Source organism: Capra hircus, chromosome 24 (assembly GCF_001704415.2).
Source record: "Capra hircus breed San Clemente chromosome 24, ASM170441v1, whole genome shotgun sequence".
Taxonomy (NCBI): domain Eukaryota; kingdom Metazoa; phylum Chordata; class Mammalia; order Artiodactyla; family Bovidae; genus Capra; species Capra hircus.
In genome coordinates, this window is record NC_030831.1 from 35,575,444 (window position 1) to 35,596,387 (window position 20,944).

Sequence of the window (20,944 nt, forward strand, 5' to 3'; positions counted from 1 at the left end):
ACATTTTTAAAATTTTTGAACATTTAAAAAATTTTTACTTATCTATGTAACACCATGGGTGGCATGTGGGATCTTAGTTCCCTGACCAGGGATCAAACCCTTCCCCCCCTGCACTGAAAGTGCAGAGTCTTAACCACTGGACCACCAAGTCCCCTAGAACATTTTCAAAGCTCAAGTCTGAATCCTGCCTCACTCCTTGGTGATGATATGACCCAGGAAATGATGTCACCTCCCTGAGTGCCTCCCTCTATAAAATGGGGAGAGTAAGTAGGAAGCCCCACTTCTTAGGGCTGTTGGGAGGATGACATGAGAACATCTGATTGAAACCTGAGAGATGATAAACCCTGGGTAAGGTATAAGGGCCAGGAGAGGAACACCTTCAGCTGTGGGAATCAGCAACATTCTCTTCTGATGATGGCATCAGACGTTTAAGTTCAAGTTGCATCTGAACATGATCTTAACTGACACATAAGAAACCAGAAGAGGGTGAAAATGAGGACAGAGTTTAGTCTATAGATGGTCTTGAGCCTGAAGAGGTACCAGGGTCCAGGGCCCAGATGACGGCAGGTCCTGCCAGTCTGACCAGACCCCATGGACAGGATAGCAGAGCATCCAGGTGCTGAGGAAATGGCCACTCCTGGGCTGCAGAGACAGCATAAACAGTGACCAGCGCGAGACAACACAGTCCACACGGCTGCAGGCGTGAAAGTCAAACTCTGTCTTTATTCTTTTACCATTGTACGTGGGGTAGGTAGCAGCATGGCTGGGGAGGTCCTGGGAAGGGAATCTGGTGGGTGGAAATCTTACCTTTGAGCATCAGTTACATTTAAGCCTGATTTCAGCACACTGCATGTTAGACTTCTCCATGGCAAGTTAGAGTAGAAGGCAGATGGGCTCCGACAAAAGGTTCTTTGCAAGAGTTCAACACAGTGGCCAAGGTTGTGTTCTTGCATTTCATCATGCATGTGCGTTGGAATTCTGTGTTTTTGGAATCTGGCTTCAGAAAACATAAGATTTCCAGGTAGCATAGAGCTGTCCCCATCTTAGCATCTCTGCCTCTGGCCGATGTGATGTCATACTTTCATGACATTTAATATCTGCCCTGGTATGGGCCTGAAACCAAGTGTATTCATGTCTCAGCCACAAAACAGGACCTTCTATTAAAAGCCAGATACAAGTACTCTGTCCACCCTTCCCAACAGATGCCTCTCCACCACCCCCGACTCCGCCAAAATGAAGTAAAAGCACATCCTGAGTTGACCATTTCTCTGAGCCTGGCAGACACACAGCAAGGGTGTTGGCTGGTGATGGGCTGGAGGCATAGCCCACTTGACTGAGCCACATACATGTTCAGGCTTGACCTCCACTGGCAAAATCTGCAGGGCCATTTCTAGACATTTCAAGTGATTGACTCCTCTGAGAAAATGATACATTAAAATATACATACACACATATATTTAATTATTTTTTTAAACCACAACTGAAAAAAATTTCTTTGCCACTGTGTAGAATTAAATCTGACAAGAAACCCTATGAGTTTTTATTAGTACCATTATTGTTTTCTTTGGCTTCATGTACTATATCGGTAAAATGACAAAAATAAAAAGAAAAAAATTGTAAAAAGGCAAACATTTTGTACAAAAATACAAAGTTTTAAAAGCTCTTTAAGTATATTTCATATTGTTACTAAGAGTTGGCCTATATATCTGTATGTCTGCATATTTTTCCTACATTTGGGATTTTATCAATAGAAATGTAAGGTACCGTTTACACGGTGTATGTTTTCAGTTCTTCCTAAAGCTCAACAACCAATGATAATCTTTTTTTTGACTGGAGCATTCCATACTCTGGAAGATATGATTTGCATAACTGTATGGTTATTGGCTGAGAAAAATCTATGTGATTCAGTCCATTTGCTTACTGACAATCCATATATCACACTAGGGGAACACTTTTGTTCCAAACTTTGTCCTTGAGCAAGGCAGATGGTAGAGAACACGGGCTTTCAATGTTTTCAGTAATTGGTCTTCAGTGCGTTCCCCCTCAATTTAATGAGAAGGTGATGCAATCAGAAAGAAGTATCTTTTGCCTTCGAGAACTGTAGACAGTTTGCTCCTATTATGATATCATGGTCCATTATAATGTAATTGCTGATTCTAAAAGAGAGGAAAAAGAATGGGTGTTAGTTCTTCTTAAAGAACAATGTTAATGGACAATTCAGAAAAAGGAATGTGTGTTTTTAAAGAAAACATTCCAAATACATCATTCAATAATTATTTTTTCAAATAAATGCCTCGAAGTTCTTATTCAGATTTAATAAAAGGTAAAATTCACTTCAAAGGAGCCTATTCTGGGGTGTCCTAGTCTCAATTCAAATCCCAAATGTAGTAGTGCTATTGTGCTCAGTCGTGTCTGACTCTTTGCGACCCCATGGACTGTAGCCCGCCAGACTCCTTTGTCCATGGGATTCTCCAGGCAAGAATACTGGAGTGGGTTGCTATTTCCTACTCGAGGGGATCTTCCTGACCCAGGGATCAAACCAGTGTCTCCTGTGTCTCCTGCATTGCAGGCAGATTCTTTACCCACTGAGCCATCGGGGAAGCCCCTTGATGTAATTACACTTGTTTATTTTTTCCTTTGTTTTCAGATCCAAAAAATCATTACCAAGATCACTGTCAAAGAGATTATTGCCTATGCTTTCTTCTGGAAATTTAATGGTTTCAAATCTTACATTTGAGTCATTTATCCATTTTGAGCTTATTTTCTGTAAGGTTAAGAGAATGGTCTGGTTTCACTCTCTTGCATGTAGCTGTCCAGTTTTCACAGCAGCGTTTATCAAGGAGACTGTCTTTTCCTATTGTATATTCTTGGCTCCTTTGTCATAAATTGATTGACCATATGTGCATGGGTTTATTTCTGGGCTCTCTATTCTCTTTCACTGATAGAGATATGTGTTATTTTTATGTCACTACCACACTGTTCTGATTACTGTAGCTCTGCAATATATTTTGAAATCAGGGAGTATATGTCCAGCTTTGTTCTTCTTTCTCAAGATTACTTTGGCTATTTAGGGTCTTTTGTGGTTCCATACAAATTTTAGGGTTGTTTTCTCTATTTCTGTGGAAAATGACACTGGAGTTCTTATAGAGATTCCACTGAATCTGTAGATTTCTTTGGGTAGAATGGACATTTTAACAATACTCTTCCAATCTGTGAGCACAGAATATGTTTCCATTTATTTGGGCCTTCTTCAATACCCTTCATGAATGTCTTATAGTTTCCAGTGTATAGGTCTTTCACCTCCTTGGTTAAATTTATTCCTAGGTATTTTATCTTTTTGATGCAATTGCAAGTGGTATTGTTTTCCCAATTTCTCTGATAGTTTGTTATATGAAAAGACATATGACATTGGTGCCATATGATAAAGAACAACTGCCTGACAATATTATAAGGTAATGACCTAGGCCCACCCATTAGTCTAAAATTTACTGAGTACTTCCTCTACATTAGGCACATGTATTAACTTACTTAAGACCTCACAAAAACCCCATTAAGAGGATTACTATTATTATTTCCCTGAGGTTAATAGCTTGCCGAGATACTAAGTGGCAGAATCAGGACTGGAATCCAGTTGCAGAACCTACTTTCAGAGCCCTTATACTCCCCTCTTGCCCTTTAATAAGATATAAGCTCTGCAGTGCTCTCTTAAATCCCTTCCACTGCTTACCTCTCTCCCTGTCTTTCTCGCAGATGAAGTGATTCATGTCTTCACACTGGAAATCATTCCACTGCCCCAAATTAATCAGTCCAGCACAATCTTCTCCAGGCCCGTGGCCATGACCCCAGTTATCTGGCTGTCCAGCTTTCCAATTTCTTTTAAGAAAACAGAAATCGAGTGTTATTTGCAAAGTCACGCAGACGTTTGCTTGACCCAAGAGCAGCAGAGAAATGTAAAAAACAAAATCAAGGCCTGTCACGCGTCCCAGAATGAAAACGCGCTGTTTAAAATGCTGCACACGCTCTGATTCTGAATAAGAAGCAGCTGTTTCGCAGACGAGCGTGTGACACAGCCTCTCCCTGCAGGCTTGTTATCTTGGCCACAGTAGAGTCAGCTCACAGAGCTGCTTCATCACATTGCTGAGGAAGTAAATCTGTCTTCAACACAGCTCGATCAATGACAGCTTTCTGATGTGTACTGGAATGCTGACTTCTGGGCTTGAGTGTGAATATATACATTCTGAGGATGATACACCCTCACACAAACATGCACACACTTATGAGAACTCAGAGGAAATCTTTGTACATTCTAATATCTTGTCTCTAACAAGTCAGAGTCAGGCAGAGAGAGAGACACCCCTCCCCTTTTTTTAAAAACCTTAAACCTTTCATTTTGTATTGGGATATAGCCGATTAACAATGTTGTGGTGGTTTCAGGTGAACAGCGAAGGGACTCAGCCATACATACTCTTGTATCCACAGACTTACCAAATGAACTTTATGGCTGCTGGGGGGAAAGGGAAGTTAGGGACTTTGGAAAGGTCATATACACACTACTATATTTAAAATGGAGAGAACGTTGATATACACTTAGAAGACCCTATAAGCACTTGGTTATGGTTTTATGGCTAAGCTGCAGATAGCTAATTGCTTCAGAAAGAAATAGTAATTTAATCTTTCTGAAAATGACTCATACATTTCACTGCCTTTTTTGGGAGAGAGACTCTTCAAAACAAGTTGTCTTTAAGATGAGCTCAACTTGGGGCTTGTTAACTTGTCTGCTGGTGCTCCCAGCACCCCCTCGTCAGGGTTCACTGTTCCTGCCTCTCTTTCTAAGCGATCAACTAGATGTGCTTCCAAGAGTCAAAACTCAAAAGGCTACATTTTCTTTAAGAGCCAAGTCCTTGAACAGAAGCCTTGGTCACCTCCTGAGAGGACAAGTTTGCCTCGTGCGGAGGGTCTGAAAAGAACATCTGCAGCAGGAGGTGCTTCCCATAAACGATGACTCATTTCCCAAGCAGCAGCATCTGACTCCGTAATCGCTCACTCTGGTCCACGCTCCCTGTTTCTATCAGAGTGGCAGTGGCTTTGGCCACTAGAGAGAAATCTTCCACTGTACAGACTCTGAAGGCCAAAGAAAGTTCTACAGTAAAGAAGCACGTCTCACTACTAAGATTTTCCTATTTTGAAGCCAGGTTCTTACCAGGGTCACCCAAGGATAAAGACCAAATTGCCCTCCATCTTATGATGACAAGACCAGCAAAAATCAGGGCAATGGGAAAAGAGGAGTCGAAATTTACAGTCAAAGGATGGGAAAATGAGGTCAAACTGACTTCCCTGCACCAACTGTATATTTAGGGATTTTTTTTTTAAGAAAATGAAAAGTGAGGGACTTCTTTGGTGATCCAGTGGCTAAGAATCTGCCTTGCAATGCAGAGGATGTGGGTTCGATCCCTAGTTAGGGAACAAAGATCCCACATGCTGCAGAGCAACTAAGTCTGTGTGCCACAATTACTGAGCCTGCACGCCACGGCTGGAGACTCCGTGCACCACAACTAGAGAGTCTGTGTGTGAACCACACCAAAAGATCCCACATGACACAACTAAGACCTGCCACAGCCGAATAAATGACTAACAAATGGTTTTTTTAAATGACCTCACTTAAATCTAGAGATGAAGAGATATTTTAGAGGAAACCATCAAGCAATGAGTATAAATGGGATGGTACTTAGGTGGAAAAGTCAGAAATAGTCATTCATTTGCTCATTCATTCCACAGAGTATCTACTGCACGCAAGGGCTACAGCTAGCTGATGGCAACACGAGTGCTGTAGAGAACAGACTGCCAGTCCTTGTAGAACTTGCATCCTAGGCAAGAAACAAAGCAGTTACAGACCTCAGACTGTGATGCCAAGAAAAGGTGACGTTGGAAGGAAACTTTTATGTAAGCTTTTTTGGTGTGTTTCTCTCTTACCTTGACAGACCTTCCTAGAAATGGCCATGGTGCCCAGGCAGTTTGGTGGTGTGGATGTACACTTGCTTCATTTCTACAGTTACATGAGGGGGTTCCCTTCCAATTTTGCTTACCAGATTTGAGACTGTGATTCTGGATGCATTAATGATGGGACATTTGATATTTTTTATCTCACAGTTAATTGGAAAATTGCATAAATAGGAATTCTGATAGACGATCTGTTTAGTATTTTCCCCTTGCATTTCCTTGCCCTGTTCAGTAGGTAAAAGGGGCTTACAGGGAGTTCTCTGGCAATTCAGTGATTAAGACCCTGTTTTCATTGCTATGAGCATGGGTTTGATCCCTGGTTGGGGAACTAAGATCCCACAACTGGCGTGGCATGGCCAAAAAAAAAAAAAGGAGGGGGGGGATGGACAGATGAGACGAAAGAGAACAAATTGATAATGGAAGGAGGTCATTTTTATCACCGTTCTCCATTTGTTTTTTCCAGGTCATGGAAATTCTTCAGTGTGGTGTTTGAAGTAATCCTTCAGGACTAAAGGGAGGATGTGGCTGTGAGTGGAGTGACCCAGGTGAGACCAGCAAGGGTGGGAGATGGAGTAGCTTGAAGCCAGGCTGCAGGGGTAGTTTGTCTTGTATATGGTCTCCCAGCATCTCTTTGGAAAAGCTAAAATCACACAGAGTGATTTATGGTCAATCCCTCCTGTCTGCATGCTTATAACAGTGCAGAGCATGTCAGAGAAACAGAATGTATATGTTCTGGAGAAGAATTCCGGCTTAAATAGTGCCTAAACCTCACTCCACAGATAGACTCTGGAAAGAGAAATGGCTGAAGCCCGGGTGCCGAATTCTTGAATCCCATATTTTAACACACGAGTTGCAGAAGTGGTTGGATAGCCACACGCGTTATGTACTTGGACAGTGTATTCTGAGTACACCGGGGACCACGGAAGCACCTAGACTCACTCTTCCAGGAGGTGGAATCATGAAGCATCTCAGCTGGTGGGTGTGAAGCACCCCCTCCCCATCCCCACCCTCCCTGTTCTGGGTTTATCCTCATGGAGGTAGAGCACAAACTTTCAAGCTTGGCAATCAGCCCCTCCCAACCACACAACTTAGTACTTTCTCATCAACCGCAAGATTGACGGAGGCTTCATGGCTGAGAAAATTCTTCTGGTAAGAGCCTGGCCTCAAGACAGGAAAATCTTAGTAGCGAGAAGCATTTCTTTGCGATTGAATTTTCTCCCACTATAGAGGTTTCTCTCTAGTGGCCAAAGCCAGAGTCGCATGAAGCATGAAGAGTGAGTGATTATGGCATAAGATGAAGCCAAAGTTTCTCTTCCAGTGCTTTTTAATCTTTGGAGACTTTTTTGATGACCCAGCATTTGTTTGATGATCTTGGTGAATGTACCATATGCACCTGAAAAGAATGTGTTGTTGGGTGAAAGGTTCCATAAATATCAGTGAAGTCAAGTTAGTTGATTGGTTGGTTGGTTTAGTCCCTAAGTCATGTCTGACTCTTGCAACCCCACAGACAGTAGCCTGACAGGCTCCTTTGGTCCACAGGATTTCTCAGGCAAGAAATGGAGTGGGTTGCCATTTCCTTCGCGAGGGGATCTTCCCAACCCAGGGATCGAACCCAAGGATCAAACCCGGGTCCCCTGATTACAGGTGGTCTCCAGTATTGCAGGCGATTCTGTACCAACTGAGCCACCGGGGAAGTTAGTTGATAGTGTCTGCTACGTTCCTCTTGGTTTTTCTGTCTCTTTGGTTCTATTAATTACTGAGAAGAGAGCACTGAAAGCTCATTTGAAGCCCTTCTCTTCACCATATGCACATTTAGGGTCAAGGTGTCTGTCTTCTTGATTGTGACAGGGTCCTGCAAATCAGACTATTTTTACATGAATGGAACAGTATCTCTCACTCATACTGTGCCCAAAACTCTAGAAAAGACTTTCCAGGCTGGCACGGGGGCTGGGCCATGGTGGATACTCCAGGATAATTCACTGAATGTTATCATGAGACCGTGGGCCATCAGATCCCAGTGTCCAGCCAGGGGACTGGTATCAGCTGGTCAAGAATGAAGTTTCACAGGTCTGTTGTGAAAAGAGAAAAATGAGGACAACTCTGTGTGTATGTATGGGTGATGGCCAACTGTCTTTTTTGATTTTGTTTTTGTTGTTTTGTGCTGAGATTTGTTGATAGGCGATTTTTGTCTTTTTGGCTGCACTCTGTGGCATGTGGGAGCTTAGCTCCCCAACCAGGGATTAAATCCATGCCCCCTGTACTGGAAGTCTTGACCACTGAACAGCTGGGCAAGTCCCAATGGGTGATTTTTAAAACCCATGTCCTTGGTTGGCAAATAAAATCTTGGCAACACATGTCAGCTCGCCAGTCTTTCTCTTGGAAGTGCATTGGTGGGTGGACCCAAAGCACTTGGAAACCTGTTCCTAGGTACCATCCCGAGACACAGCACGTCAGACTGTATGTTTTGCTGGAAATAAACCTTTGTTCAAGTCCACGTGTACCTTAAACTTTCAGCATCCAATCCATGTCACTGTTGCTTTTTGTCTGGTTACTCCAGCACCATTTTCCTCAACTAGCTCTCAGTATAGAAATTCAAGTAGGGGCAAGAGACAGAGGAGAGAGCCTTTCATCCCTTTTCTATTTCCTCCTTAATAGTACCCCCAACAGCCTGAAACAATTTCAGAAGGGGAGAAAAGGTAAGAGCAAAGTAGGGAGGCTGATTTCTTCTGTAACCTGGGTGAGGCATGGGGAGGGGCCAGGTCCAGGAACCACTGTGTACGGCAGGGGAAAGGGAAGCGATGGACCAGGCATGGAGGCCACAGAAGCAAAGAGAAGGAGGGTACAGGTGAGTCTGAGTACATGGGGAGGTGCCTGTGTTGGGTACCCTGTGCTGGGAAATCCCATGGACAGAAAAGCCTGGCAAGCTACAGTCTATAGGGTCACAACTTAGCAACTGATCAACATGAAAATGATGGGGACGACAACAGGAGTTGTTGTTGTTCAGTCCCAGCTGTGTCCAACTCTTTGTGACCCCATGGACTGCAGCACGCCAGGCCTCCCTGTCCTTCACTATCTCCTGGTTTGCCCAAATTCATGTCCATTGCATTGGTGATGCCACCCTGCCATCTCATCCTCTGACGCCCTCTTCTCCTTCTGCCCTCAATCTTTCCCAGTATCAGGGATTTTTCCAGTGAGTTGACTGTTTGCATCAGATGACCAAAATACTGGAGCTTCAGCTTCAGCATCAGTCCTTCCAATGAGAATTCAGGGCTTATTTCCTTTAGGATTGACTGGTTCGATTGCCTTGCTGTCCAAGGGACTTTCAGGAATTTTCTCCAGCACCACAGTTCCAAGGCATCAATTCTTCAGCATTCTGCCTTAGACAAGTAATAGGAGTAATAATACAAATACTAGCAGATAGCATTTCTTGAGCACTTCCCGTGGGCTCACTGTCATTGGTGCTTGATATGTATCATCTCATATAATGTTTACAATACCGATGCCGGTGCTTCTGTAATCTTCACTTCTAGATGAGGGCATGGAGGTTCACATGGGTGGGTAACTCACACAGGGTCACGTAGCTGCCGCGTGCTGGTTGAAGGCCTGGAACCCAGACCTGGTGAACTCCAGGGCAGATGCTCCCTTCCCTTGCTGCGCTGGCTCTTTGTCTTGTCTGTGGCGTGCTTATTATTATATGGCAAGTTCAATTAGCCTTCGGCTATTGAGGCCTCATAATATGTCTGCCTAATTTATTCTTGCTTTTAAAATCTGATCCCCCCCAAAAAAAAATAAAATAAATAAAATAAAATAAAATCTGATCCCAGGGATTTTTACATGTCTGTGTGTTCCTTTGGGTGGAAAACAAGAAGCAGAGTCTGGGCCCTGGCTGGTGTGCTGTGCAGTTGTGGCTGGGAACAGAGCTCCCCGAGGGTGTCTGGTGATGTGATTCTTTCCTATCCCAGGTATCAAGGCTGGGCTGTCATCCCAATCAGTACTTCCTGCTGGAGCCTGTGAGACAGGAGAAAATTCCACCTTGGGAGAGCTGGCAGGGGTGCTACTGTCCCTGCTCAATCCATTCCACGTGGGCCAACCCAGTTTGTGCTTAGAGGAGGGCTTCAGATTGAATTTCTAAGTGAGTCTAACCCAGACCTTTTTTTTTTTATGACCGTGAGAAATGAGGAGACTGAAGTTATTATTTTTTTTAGCTCCCCACTGACTCCTTTAAAAAAATCATCCATACTCTTGACTGTCAAAGTGACACATTTATCTTTCCCTTAGTATTCTCTGCCTTCTGTCCCAACTTCCACAGCTCTGATTTTATTTATTTTTTAAAATTTATCTATTTCTTTGCATCAGGTTTTAACTGTGGCCTCCCCTCCCCACTTCCACTGCTCTGACTTTTTTATTTAAAAAAATTATTTATCTGTTTATTCGACTGAATCGGGTTTTAACTGAGGTATGTGGAATCTTTTGTTTCTTTATTTGTACCAGATCTTTGTTTTGTTCTTATCTTTTAGTTGCAGTACATGTAAACTCTTAGTTGTAAGCATGTGGGATCTAGTTCCCTGACCAGGGATTGAACCCGGGTCCCCTGCATTCGGAGTACAGTGTGGTAGCCACTGGACCACCAGGGAAGTCCCTCCACTGCTCTGGTTGTAGATGACAACTCTCACAACTGCTTTGAGTCTCCTGAAGCGTATCCTTGCCGTGATGGATAACTTCCTTGGGTGTCAGCCACGTTTCCGAGGGCCAGGATGTGGTGTAGCTTCCTCTCACCGAGGATGGGTGTACAGGGAGCAGACTGGCTATCTGCTGAGCCAGGAAAGAGATATCCATTTGCCCCCATCTGGGGGCAGTCTGAGGCTCACCTTTGGCGCTAACCCCAAATCTTCAAATGTTCTACCTCAATGTTTGGTTGCTATTCTAAAAGAAATGGCCTGGGTGGTTGATTCCCTAGTGGTCCAGTGGGTAAGAATCTACCTTGCAGTGCAGGGACTGTGGGTTCGATCCCTAGTCGGGGAACTAAGATTCCACAAGGCATGGAATAACTAAGCCCACTAGCTACTGAGCCCACATGATGCAACTAAGACCTGATGCAGCCAAATAAATAAATACTTTAAAAAAAATCCTTTAAAAGAAATGGCCTTACTCTGGTTTCCCATCTATATCCTCTAATCATGCTTTTCACATAGAGGATTTAAAGCATAAACCAGGCTGTCTACCCACACACACAGGCACGCGCGCACACACACACAGAAACTCTATCTCACCCCTCTACCCCTCGAGCCCATCTTCCTGTCCTTGACCACAATTGCTCCAGCCCTGATGCCCGTGACATTGTCCTGGACCTGAAACACCCTCAACTTCTCCTCTCCAGGATCCAAGGATGCTGCGGCTACTCCAGCTCAGGACACAGTCCTGAAGCCAAGATGCCCACACGCCTGCCTGAGCCTCTGTAGGACATGTCTCCTCTGGTGGGTTTTTATAAATTCTGCCCTATTTGGTACAGAGTGTGTTCCACAGTTTCACATGTCTGCATCTACTAGAGGCAAAGCAAGAGGAGCATGAAGAGGTGAAACTGAAACGGGCACAATTTCATCCTCTTCAGATCCTGGGGTGGGATTAGGGCAGGAGTGGACACGGGGGTCTGGTGAGGCTCATGGACATTTCTGTACCCCTGGGAGCTTTGAGAAGGTTCTATGAACTGCTTCTGTTCTCTGTTGCTGCCTTTATAGAACTAGATCACACTGGACTTACGAGGACTCTTCAAACCTGCGGGAGATGGTCGTCCCACAAGGGCCTTCGTTCGTGGTACACTTGAACTTTATATGTGTAGGAGAGTCATCAACTCGTAGTTCATCCCCACACTCTGGCCAGAAGCCCAGTGAGGGCTGGGACACCAACAGTATCATCGTGAAGGGAGCGCCCTGCCCATGTTGGAAACACAGCTGGGGGAGCTGGGGTTCCTTGGCTTTTGCGGCAGCACTTAAAGAGCACACTTTGCCATCTCTCTCCCTACCACCCTGGGCAGTTTTATGAGTCTGTATTTTTGTTTGTTTTTTTGTTTTTCTTGGTAGAAATGAAGAAAAATTCACTCCGCGAGAAGAGGAAAAAACCCGACTTTTACCCCATATTGATTTCCCTCCATGGAAATAAACATGCAGCTGGTACCCAGAGGCTGAGTGTGAGGATCGTGTTGGACACAAGGTCATTCAGGAAGAAACAGACCAGCGAGAGCCTGACCAGCAACCTGGACGTTTCTGAGACTCACTTGTACTCCGGAAATGTCCCATCCAGCCACCTCCATTCATTCTCCCTCTCCAAGTCTGTGAGGCCAATCCAGTAGTTCTCTTTCGCCACCATCTGCTTTTTGATCCATTGCTGGAAAATAAAATCATAGATGGTGCGTTACTATTTCTTGAACAGATGTTTGGGGGACTTTCAGTATTTAGAAATGAGGGACACTTTCGGAGAGGATGCCTGTCATAACTTGTGCTCTATTTTGCTATCCTCTTTTTACTGCACTTGTTTTGCCCTGGGGTTTTTTTTGGTGGTGGTTGGGTGGGGGTGCGGGGCAGTCTTTGATATATTTTCCTCTTGTAAGTTTATAAGCGATACTCCTAAACTATCCAGATCACTCATGAATCCGACCAGGCTCCACCCCTCCCACAACCCCTCCCTCCGATGTGCTAATAATAGTAACAGCCACGGCACTATCAAGCCCTTCCTCTTGACCGGGTCCCATGTCCAGTGTGTCACACGTAACATGTCTTCGAGCCATTACAACCACCAGCCTAATAAAGGTGACAAGTGGTTGAGCTGGGGTCAGGCCCAGGCTCCTGACCCCTGTCTTATGGATGCTCATTTCCAGTCAATTACTGCAGAAGCATCCGTTTTCAGGGTCCTATCTGCCGGAGACATGCAGGGGAAAGAAAGGAGGCCCCTGTGACAGTGCGGCATTAAAGAGAAAGCACTGGTGGTGTTGCTAGAGGGACCTCAGTTTCAGTCTCAGCTCTGCATTTACTTGTCTCATATATTAATCATTCAAATTTTGTGGGGCCTCAGTTTTCCTGTCTGTAAGATGGGGATAATAGTACCCACAGGCTCCTGGGGTGTGGTGAAGTTTATAGGAGAAAATGCCTGGCACACATTAGGAACCAAATGAGTGGTTATTATGTGTGGGCTTTGTCCCAGGACCATATATGCCCTTCCTGACCCTGTTAAGGCCACATGTCTGGACCCTGGCATTCGGCCCCACCCCTCCAGTGCTCAGGGCTCTCTGCCTCTCCATAGGAGACTTGTACCGACCTGCAGGCTTCCCGCTCTTTCCAGGAAAAGCCACACAGCTCCAGGCTTGATAAAGCAAGAGCTTTCAGGTGCTAGCACAAGGACCCAACCCCCATGCCGTGAATGCTTTCTGTCCCTGGATAAAGCCCAAATCTCAATCATGTGGCCCTCGGTGTTTCTGTGACTATGAATTTATGGTATCTTTGAATAAGCATGCACTTTCCAGATGTCAGCGATTCTTAAATTACAGTTTTCTCCAACCCTAAGAATGCCACACACGTACCTGCTCCTCTCCCGTGTTTATGAAAACGAGATGTGAAGACATTCTTTCGCAGAAAAGTTTTGCATCCTCAAAAAAGTCTCTCTCAGTCGAAAAATAGTAGCATTTGTCTGTGAAGTTCTTCCAGTAAGGCAGGCAGCCTAGGAATGGAAAGTTCAAAAATGCCAATGGAAACACACACACGCTGAAAACACTATGCCTTTAGGAGGCATAGCCGCAGCCCGGCTTCCCCACTGCCCATATGCTGAGTCTGAGACTGATGTTCCTCAATGTTCTAGGGGCCAAGACCAGTCCCAGGAAGTAGATGGCCTGCAGGACACATGGTGGTTAAAACCACTTAAGTGGGCCTTTGTGTCTGGATTAGTCTTCACAATGACAGAAGTAACAGACACAGAAATAACAAGCAGCACAGGCTCAGGTGGTCCCCATCAGCCTGGGATCACACAGAACCTGTAAACAAGAGGCTGGGAGAGCTAGGCTCACAGGAAAATGCAACGAAGGGGGACTGTAGGAAACCAAGCGGAATTGGCTGTGGGTCCAAGGGGAGAAAGACAGGCTTGGTTGCAAACCCAAAGCTTTCATTATCAAAGGATGAGAAGATGCCATAATACCTTCTCAAAAAGAAACGCGAGCTGGCTTCAGGAACAGAAAGTTCCATCTGCACGTTAACTAAGGGTTGACCATCCCCAGGTGAAAGGCAGAGAATGAGGACAGGGACGGCTCTGGGGTGGCCAGCCTCAGATTTTCCTGAATTCAACATCTGGGGCCAGTTTGTCCCTGAGGACCCGACTTAGCTAGTGATAAATGAGCGCTAGAAGAGCTGATGCTGTTTAGGGATAAACACACGTGCCTGAAGGATGCTGCCTAGTGAGGGGCTAGGCGAGCAGCAGGGGCGGAAGCCCACCCTGTGTGATGCCTTCACTGCTAACAAGACTGGGTGTGTGAGGTGAACACGGGGAGCACCCCCATCCCGGGTGTGAGGGGCTCAGACTCACCGTTGTCCTCAGGTGCTGCGGTCGGCTCGGTCTTAAGGGCCAGGGGCACTGCCGCCCCTGAGGGGCCTGGGGGACCAGGGGGACCCTTGATACCTGGCATGCCCGGCATCCCAGGGAGGCCTGGCAGCCCCCGTGGCCCGGGCACCCCAGGCTCCCCCACGGTGCCCTGCAGTCCCTGGAAGCCGGGGGGGCCCTGAGGGCCTGGGAGTCCATCCTTGCCCGGTGGGCCGGGGGGGCCTGGGTCCCCGCTGGGGCCCTGGGGGCCAGGCTTCCCAGGAGACCCTCGGGAGCCTTTGGAGCCTTGCAGGCCTTTGGAGCCTTTGCTGCCGCGCTCTCCAGGGGGGCCAACCGGCCCGATTGGGCCCCTCTCACCAGCTGGGCCAGGTGGGCCCGGCTCCCCCTTCTCTCCTTTCTGCCCCTTGTTGCCAGTGGGGCCTGGGGGTCCCTGCTGTCCTCGGTCACCTTTTGGACCCCTGGGGCCAGGAGGACCTGAAACATAAAAAGAAGACAAAAGGCATAAGCGTGAAATCTGGGACACCTCTGGTCATCTGGGACCGTTTTTTCACAGCAGGAAGGCTGTGTGGGTTAGGATTGCTATATGTGTGTCTGTGTGTCTGTGTGTGCGTGCGTGTGCGCTCAGTCATGTTTGAGTCTTTGCAACCCCAAGGACTGTAGCCCACCAGACTCCTCTGTCCATGGGATTCTCCAGGCAAGAATACTGGAGTGGGTTGCATTTCCTTGAAATGACCTCTCTCTTATTTCCTCCTCATTCCATCGATTTGATAAATATTTATTAACTACCTGTTGTATGACAAGCACCATGTAAGGTGTGGGGTAAGGGGTTGAATTGGACTAAAGAGATGCCACGGAGTGTTGAGAGACTGTCCGGTGATTCCCCCATTGCACCAGCCGGGCCTCTCCTCTCTGGTCCTCCCCTGTGGTGCTCCTGTCCCTCCAATGGTGCTGCGGGAACACGGAGGTCCTCAGGGCCGGGCCTCACTGTGGACCAGATCACTGGGACGGGAGATCTCTGTTGGGGGTGCTCTCAGGGCCAGCTGAGGAAGACCAGTTTCATTTTTCCCAGTGATGCAAACGGTGCATCAAATGCGTCTAATAATGCAAATAGGGTTTGGGCTTCCCTGGTGGCTCAGACTGTAAAAATACACCTGCCATGCAGGAGACCTGGGTTTGATCCCTGGGTTGGGAAGATCCCCTGGAGGCGGGCATGGCAACCCACTCCAGTATTCTTGCCTGGAGAATCCCCGTAGACAGAGGAGCCTGGTGGGCTACAGTCCATGGAGTTGCAAAGAATCAGACACAACTTAGCGACTAAGCACAGCACACAGGGAAGGTAGACTAGAGAAAGAAACAGGTGCAGCATCTCACTGGCAAGGGAGGAAAAAAAAATCGTTTTCCTCCAAAGGAGGAAAAAGCAGTTCCCCCTTAAAAAGGCAGGGAGGGGGTTGGGGGAAGGGAAGCAAATACTTGCTCATCTCTCTTTGCTCCAAAAGGTGGTTCACTTAACGTGGGGGTGTCCTGTTTTCTCTGAGTTCTCAAGAGTAACATCGACATCACACAATACATCACAACCAGAATTTGTATGCACATGACAGGGTGAGGTACCTTCACATACAGTATGTCACGTGACCTTCATCTATGGCATAGGATTCCCACAGCACATCTGAGGACATGCAGGGCCATAGACACAAAGCTCTGTGTTCAGAGTTATTGAGCAACTCAAGACAGATCTACCCAGGAGAATGGGGCTTCCCAGGTGGCGCTAGTGGTATAGAATCCACCTGCAATGCAGGAGACCTGGGTTCAATCCTTGGGTCAGGAAGATCCCCTGGAGAAGGGAATGGCTACCCACTCCAGTATTCTTGCCTGGGGAATCCCCATAGACACAGGAGCCTAGCAGGCTACAGTCCATGGGGTCGCAGAATCGGACACAACTGAGCGACTGAGTGACTGACATAGCACACCCATGGGAGTAAGACACGTCCAGTTACCATCAGGGGGAGGAGCTGGGGCAGGAATTCAGGGGCTTCTCCTGTTGAAATGAACACATCATGGAGGACACTGTGCTCAAACAGTCCGCTGCCTGGAATCTCAGAGCATCTGAGATCTCGCTATTCTACAGGAATAAGCGTTAAGAGCTCCGCACCCATTCTCTGGATGGAAGCCCAGAGCCTTGGAGGCTGGGAGGATGGAAGTGCAGGGGAGAGGCAGGATTGGCGGGGCTCCCACGCTCAGTTTTGCCTGTTCCTCTTCACCAGCACACCTCCCCACTGGCTGGTCAGGACACAACCGTGAAGCAGCCTTTCCCACCTCTGTTCCCTCTCGCCCCAGGCCCTGGTGGACATCACTGAATCCACATACCAGCCATGGCCATGGCCAGCCCTCCATCTCTGTCCTCCCTCTGCAGAAGCCTAGGTCCGGGGCTCAGCTTTGCTCCCTTGAGCCTACCCATGACACTGCCCCTGGACTTTCAGGCCGGACCCTCTACGGAGCTGTAAGTGAGTTTATGCCAAACTAGCATGCATTAGGGCTAGCGCTGGCTTCAGTGTGTTCCTTTTAGGGTTATCTGCCCCAAAAGTCAGAGACTTCAGGGTGAAACACCTTCTTCCTGAATACATCTTACTGACTTTTGTCCATCTGCTCCTGTTGACTCCTCCCTACCATCAGCTCTCCAGGCCTCTGTGGCCTCATCTCCATCCCATTCGTGGATGGTCCATTTTCTCTGGGATGTCCAGCCAGCATCTCCAACCTGGCGTGTCTACACTGACCTCGTCACCTCTGCTGTTCATGCCCTCCTCCCGTCATCTCTTATCCCACTGCATCATCACAGCCGTCTCATCACCATCCTAGCGCCGGGGTTCTCTCTTCCTCTCTCCCCCATCCCCTCTGTCTTTCTGGTAGATTTTTACGGTTACCTCTCAACTGCTCTTCCTACCTGATCCCTCTCCATGCATCTCACTCTGCATCTTTCACACATCTGTCTTCCTTGCACTCAGCTCGGGACCCCACTTGCTCCAGGATACCCTCTTGGTCCTCTGGTGTCAAGGCTTTCATGACCTGGTCTCACGTGTGTTGATTCACCCTCCTCTGCACCTGGGCAAATTTCTTCTCTCAGAATTCCCTCTGCCCACATCCATCTGGAAAATTCCTGCTCACCCACCATGTAATCCTCCCAGGTCACTCCAGATGGAAGTTTTCCCTCCTTCTGTGATGTTTAGTCCTTGTTCTTTTTCGAGGACCCTTCCCCATCTAGTAGCTAGATTACAGGCCACAGTCATTATACAGCAAGTGTTTCTCAAATCAATGTGCCTCATGGGTCAAAAACCCCGCAGGCTTCCCTGGTGGTAACGAATCCACCTGCTAATGCGGCGGGCACAGATTCAGTCCCTGGTCCAGGAAGATCCCACACGCTGAGGCGCAACTAAGCCCACGCATCACAACTACTGAGCCCGTGCTCTAGAGCCTGGGAACCGCAGCTACTGAGCGCACGTGCCCTAGAGCTTGTGCTCTGCAACACGAGGAGTCACTGCAATGAGAAGCCTGCACACAGCAAGGAAGGGTGGCCCTTGCTTGCCGCAACTAGAGAAAGCCCTCGCGGCAACAAAGACCCAGCCCAGCCAAAGATAAATAAATAAATATTTTTATGTATATAAAAAAAGAAAGCCTGTTGCATTAGTGCTAACATTTTGGGTCCAGCAGAGACTAGAAGGGAGGGATTCTAGGGTGACAGTGTCCTGCCTGGTGACCTTTACCTCATTCTAAGAAGCCACCTCCACTCAATCTATGTATCAGGTTGACCCTGGCTGCCAGTAAGACTGGCCATGCGGAGATGTCTTCCCAACTCTATTCATACTTCTGAACTGATCCTGTGATCTTATATCCATAATTTGATTTTTTTTTTTTTTCCTGTTTAACCTGAGGAGACTCATTAAACAGCCTACCCATTTAGGAAAGACAGAGGGTGAGTTTTTACTGCCAGATGGATCTCCTTTAAAAAGGGTTAGCTCAGAGGTTAAAGCGTCTGCCTCCAATGCGGGAGACCCGGGTTCGATCCCTGGGTCGGGAAGATCCCCTGGAGAAGGAAATGGCAATCCACTCCAGTATTCTTGCCTGGAGAATCCTATGGACGGAGAAGCCTAGTAGGTTACAGTCCACGGGGTCGCAAAGAGTCGGACACAACTGAGTGACTTCACCTTCACTTTCAAAAAGGTAACTTAGCTCCTTTGTGTAGTTGAGAAAAAATGTCTTAAGAGATTATTAGTGGGGAAGGTGGCCTGTATGTTCCTCTGTAAAGCATGCAGCACGATGGAAGGTTCTAGTGGAACGATTCTGACAATAGGCCAAAACACACAGAAATCTGATTTATTTGGAATAAGGGCAAAAATAAAAGTAATTCCTCCCCCCCGCCCCCCACACACACGCACAACTACTTCGGTTTTGTTCCTGTTCTATGTTTGACCTTAAGAAATCAAAATAATGAGGAAGATCTGTCGGGAAATTCAAGTGCTTTAGAAGTTCTTTATTCTCTCTATGGATTTGCCAATAACCAGCGTCGCTCTATCACTCATGGCGGGTTGGTGCTGTACTCGCAAGTTATGGGAAATGAGTCCACCCATGGCCAGGAAATGGTGCCCATTCCAGGGCCTGTCTCCCTGTTCTGAATGTTCCGACAGACCCATGTGGCAGAGAGTTGTATTTCTTCCTGAACACCCTCCTCTGGTTGCCAACAGAATTCCAAAGACATACGATTCTCTTTTCCCCTCCTGACATGAATCCAAGACCTCCTTTACCTGGGGTGAGAGCTTTTCATGAATCTTCTTTCTTTCTGGGGTCAGGTAATATATGGTGTTTGGCTATTTCTCTCTGAACCTAAGCTACACTTGAATATCCTCACCCCTTCCACAAAGAATCATGGCTTATTTTATTTTCTTTTTTAAAATTTTTTATGGCTTATTTTTAAAATGCCATAAAAATGCAGACCTCACAGTCAACACAAAATACCAACTGATACTAATTTCCAGATGTTGAGAAGGAAGGGAATAAAATATTGGGAGGAGATGCAAGTTTTTGCCTTGGATAAAGTCTAAAATCCTACTTGTGATGGATTTCCTAGCTGGATTAGGATAAAAACTGAATTTTTCATATGAAGCACTATATCCATCACAAATAGATTGTCTGCATATTCAAAGAGACACATGTATCCCAATGTTCACTGCAGCACTGTTTATGATAGCCAGGACCTAGAAGCAACCTAAATGTCTATCAATTGATGAATGCATAAAGAAGTTGTGGTATATATATATGATGAAATATTACTCAACCATAAAAAGGAATGAATTTGAGTCAGTTGAACTGAGGTAGATGAACCTAGGGCCTGTTATACAGAGTGAAGTAAGTCAGAGAAAAACAAATATCATATATCAACCCTTACCTATGGAGTCTAGGACAAGGGTCCTGATGAACCTATTTGCAGGGCAGGAAGAGAGATACAGATGTGGAGAACAGACAGAGTTGGGAAAGGAGAGGGTGGGATGAATTGAAAGAGTAGTACTGAAATATATAAATTACCACGTGTAAAATACATAGCTAGTGGGAAGCTGCTTTATAACACAGGGAGCCCAGCCCGGCAGTCTGTGACAACCTAGAGAACTGGGGTGGGGGTAGGAGGGAGGCTCAAGAGGGGCAACTAACACAACTGTAAAGCAATTATCCTCCAATTAAAAAAACAAATATGTTCTCTGTTATATTGAAAAGTTTAATATAATGTTTTATATCCATGGCTGTGGATAAACTCCTAGCAGGCACACTGCTAGGACCCACGTCTTCATCCACAGCTGCCCCAGCCTTGGGAAAATATCACAGAGCTAGAGCCAGAGGCTGGAACTCTGCCTTCAAACACTGGGCTATGGGAAAATGTACTCTGTATGCCCTGTACTCGGGGATTCATTCATTCATATACTTGTCTCATTAAGATAATACTTTGCTTGCTCCTTAAGACCTAGATATTTGCTATTTATTTCTTTTTAAAAGTCACTAAGAAAAAGAGCTAAAACCATTTCAAAAGTTAGGACTGGATCCCCCTACAAAGCTGATCACTAATGCTAGGGGTATATCTTCCTCAAGGACCTGGGATGCCAGTATAGCTTTTGGCATCTGGATGATCCTAGGATTTTAGGTATTACTTGAATCTTTTTTTTTTTTTTTTTGGTGGGGGCAGCTGTTAAAGTCAAAGTAAAATGAAATAAAATATAAGCCACTGATACTGCCTTAAAAGTGAAAACTCTGAAATAAATGACAAGACAGTATTCATGAGCCCATGCAATACCTTGAATTCAGAGTTGAGAAAATGGTGACGTTACATGTGGGG

At 46.3% G+C, this 20,944-nt stretch overlaps 1 protein-coding gene across 1 annotated transcript in view; it reads right to left on the reverse strand.

Moving 5' to 3' along the window:
* COLEC12 (collectin subfamily member 12) overlaps positions 704-20,944 on the reverse strand; it is a 178,758-nt gene continuing 158,517 nt past the window's right edge. The window contains exons 6-10 of the mRNA XM_018039580.1: positions 14,560-15,048; positions 13,568-13,704; positions 12,269-12,378; positions 3,728-3,873; positions 704-2,156 (exon numbers count right to left, since the gene is read on the reverse strand). Of these exons, the coding sequence (XP_017895069.1) occupies positions 2,137-2,156; positions 3,728-3,873; positions 12,269-12,378; positions 13,568-13,704; positions 14,560-15,048 (902 nt within the window). The 3' untranslated portion in view covers positions 704-2,136. The remainder of the gene's footprint in view (positions 2,157-3,727; positions 3,874-12,268; positions 12,379-13,567; positions 13,705-14,559; positions 15,049-20,944) is intronic.